Below are 2,185 nucleotides of genomic sequence, written 5' to 3'. Positions count from 1 at the left end.
CCTGTGTGCCCAACTCCCGCTGAACTGCTCTCCAGAAGCGTGAGGTAAACTGCGTACCCCAATCCGAAATGATGGACACGGGCACACCATGAAGGCGAACAATCTCCCGAATATAGATCTCAGCGAACCTCTCAGAAGAATAGGAGACTGCCACAGGAATGAAATGTGCTAACTTGGTCAGCCTATTAACAATAACCCATATCGCATCAAACTTCTTCCGAGTCAATGGAAGTCCAGTAACAAAATCCATAGTTATCCGCTCCCATTTCCACTCGGGAAGCTCAATCCTCTGATGTAAACCACCAGGACTCTGATGCTCGTACTTAACCTGCTGACAATTCAAACAACGAGCCACAAATGCTACGATATCCCTCTTCATCCTACGCCACCAATAATGCTGCCGTAAGTCCTGATACATCTTCGCGGCGCCCGGGTGAAAAGAGTACCGGGAGCTATGGGCCTCCTCTAAAATCAACTCCCGAAGCCCATCCACATTAGGCACACAAACGCGACCCTACAATCTCAAAACTCCATCATCATCTAAGGTAACCTGCTTGGCACCTCCGTGCTGCACCGTGTCTCTAAGGATGCACAAAAGGGAATCATGATACTGCCGATCTCGGATACGCTCCAATAATGAAGAACGAGCGACTGTGCAAGCTAACACACGGCTGGGCTCAGAAATATCCACCCTCACGAACTGATTGGCCAAAGCCCGAACATCCAAGGCAAGCGGTCTCTCACCGGCCGGAATATAAGCTAAACTGCCCATACTGGCTGACTTCCTACTCAACGCATCAGCCACCACATTGGCCTTTCCCGGATGATATAAGATGGTGATATCATAGTCCTTCAACAACTCCAACCACCTCCTCTGCCTCAAATTCAACTCCTTTTGCTTGAACAAATACTGAAGACTCTTGTGATCTGTGAACACCTCACATGCCACGCCATACAGATAATGCCTCCAAATCTTCAAGGTGTGAACAATAGCTGCCAACTCTAAATCATGCACTGGATAGTTCTTCTCATGAATCTTCAACTGCCTCGAAGCGTAGGCTATAACCTTGCCATCCTGCATCAACACTGCACCAAGTCCACTACGGGAAGCATCACAATAAACGGTATAAGGCCCAGATCCTGTGGGTCAAAACCAATACCGGTGCCGAAGTCAGAGCTGTCTTGAGCTTCTGAAAGCTCGCCTCACACTCGTCCGACCATCTGAACTGGGCACCCTTCTGGGTCAACCTGGTCATCGGGGCTGCGATAGATGAAAACCCCCCCACAAACCGACGGTAGTAACCTGCCAATCCCAAGAAACTCCAAATCTCTGTAGCTGATGCTGGTCTAGGCCAGTTCTTGACTGCCTCAATCTTCTTCAGATCCACCTGAATACCCTCAGCTGATACAACGTGACCCAGAAATGCAACTGAACTCAGCCAGAACTCGCACTTGGAGAACTTGGCGTATAACTGACTATCCCTCAGAGTCTGAAGAACCACTCTAAGGTGCTGCTCGTGCTCCTCCTGGCTGCGGGAGTACACCAAAATATCATCAATGAAGACTATCACGAACATGTCCAAATATGGCCTGAACACTCGGTTCATCAACTCCATAAACGCTGCTGGGGCATTGGTCAACCCAAACGACATGACCAAGAACTCATAATGCCCATACCGAGTATGGAAAGCTATTTTAGGGACATCGGATGCCCTAATCCTCAACTGATGGTAGCCAGATCTCAAGTCAATCTTGGAGAATACCCTGGCACCCTGAAGCTGGTCGAACAAATCATCAATCCTCGGCAGTGGATACTTATTCTTGACCGTTACCTTGTTCAATTGCCGATAATCAATACACATCCTCATTGACCCATCCTTCTTCTTGAAAAATAACACTGGCGCGCCCCAAGGTGAAACACTAGGTCTAATGAAACCCTTCTCTAGCAAATCCTATAATTGGTCCTTTAACTCCTTCAGCTCCGGGGGGGCCATACGATATGGCGGAATAGAAATGGGCTGGGTGCCCGAAGCCAAATCAATATAGAAATCAATGTCCCTGTCGGGTGGCATACCCGGCAGGTCTGAAGGGAAAACATCTGGAAACTCCCGGACAATAGGCACAAAATCTATAGGAGGAACCTCAGCACTGGAATCACGAACATAGGCCAGATAGGCCAGACACC

The 2,185-nt window shown here is 48.7% G+C and overlaps 1 protein-coding gene across 1 annotated transcript; it reads right to left on the bottom strand.

Moving 5' to 3' along the window:
- Nucleotides 1,443-1,862, bottom strand: LOC109226301 (RNA-directed DNA polymerase homolog; the record flags this gene model as incomplete). The annotated part of the gene is made up of 1 exon (XM_019391087.1): nucleotides 1,443-1,862. A coding segment is annotated over exon 1 (420 nt), but the record flags the coding sequence as incomplete, so codon positions are not given.

The sequence above is a fragment of the Nicotiana attenuata genome, chromosome 5 (genome assembly GCF_001879085.1).
Source record: "Nicotiana attenuata strain UT chromosome 5, NIATTr2, whole genome shotgun sequence".
Classification (NCBI taxonomy): Eukaryota; Viridiplantae; Streptophyta; class Magnoliopsida; order Solanales; family Solanaceae; genus Nicotiana; species Nicotiana attenuata.
Note: the sequence above shows the minus strand (reverse complement) of the source record. Positions and strands in the feature narration are given on the sequence as shown.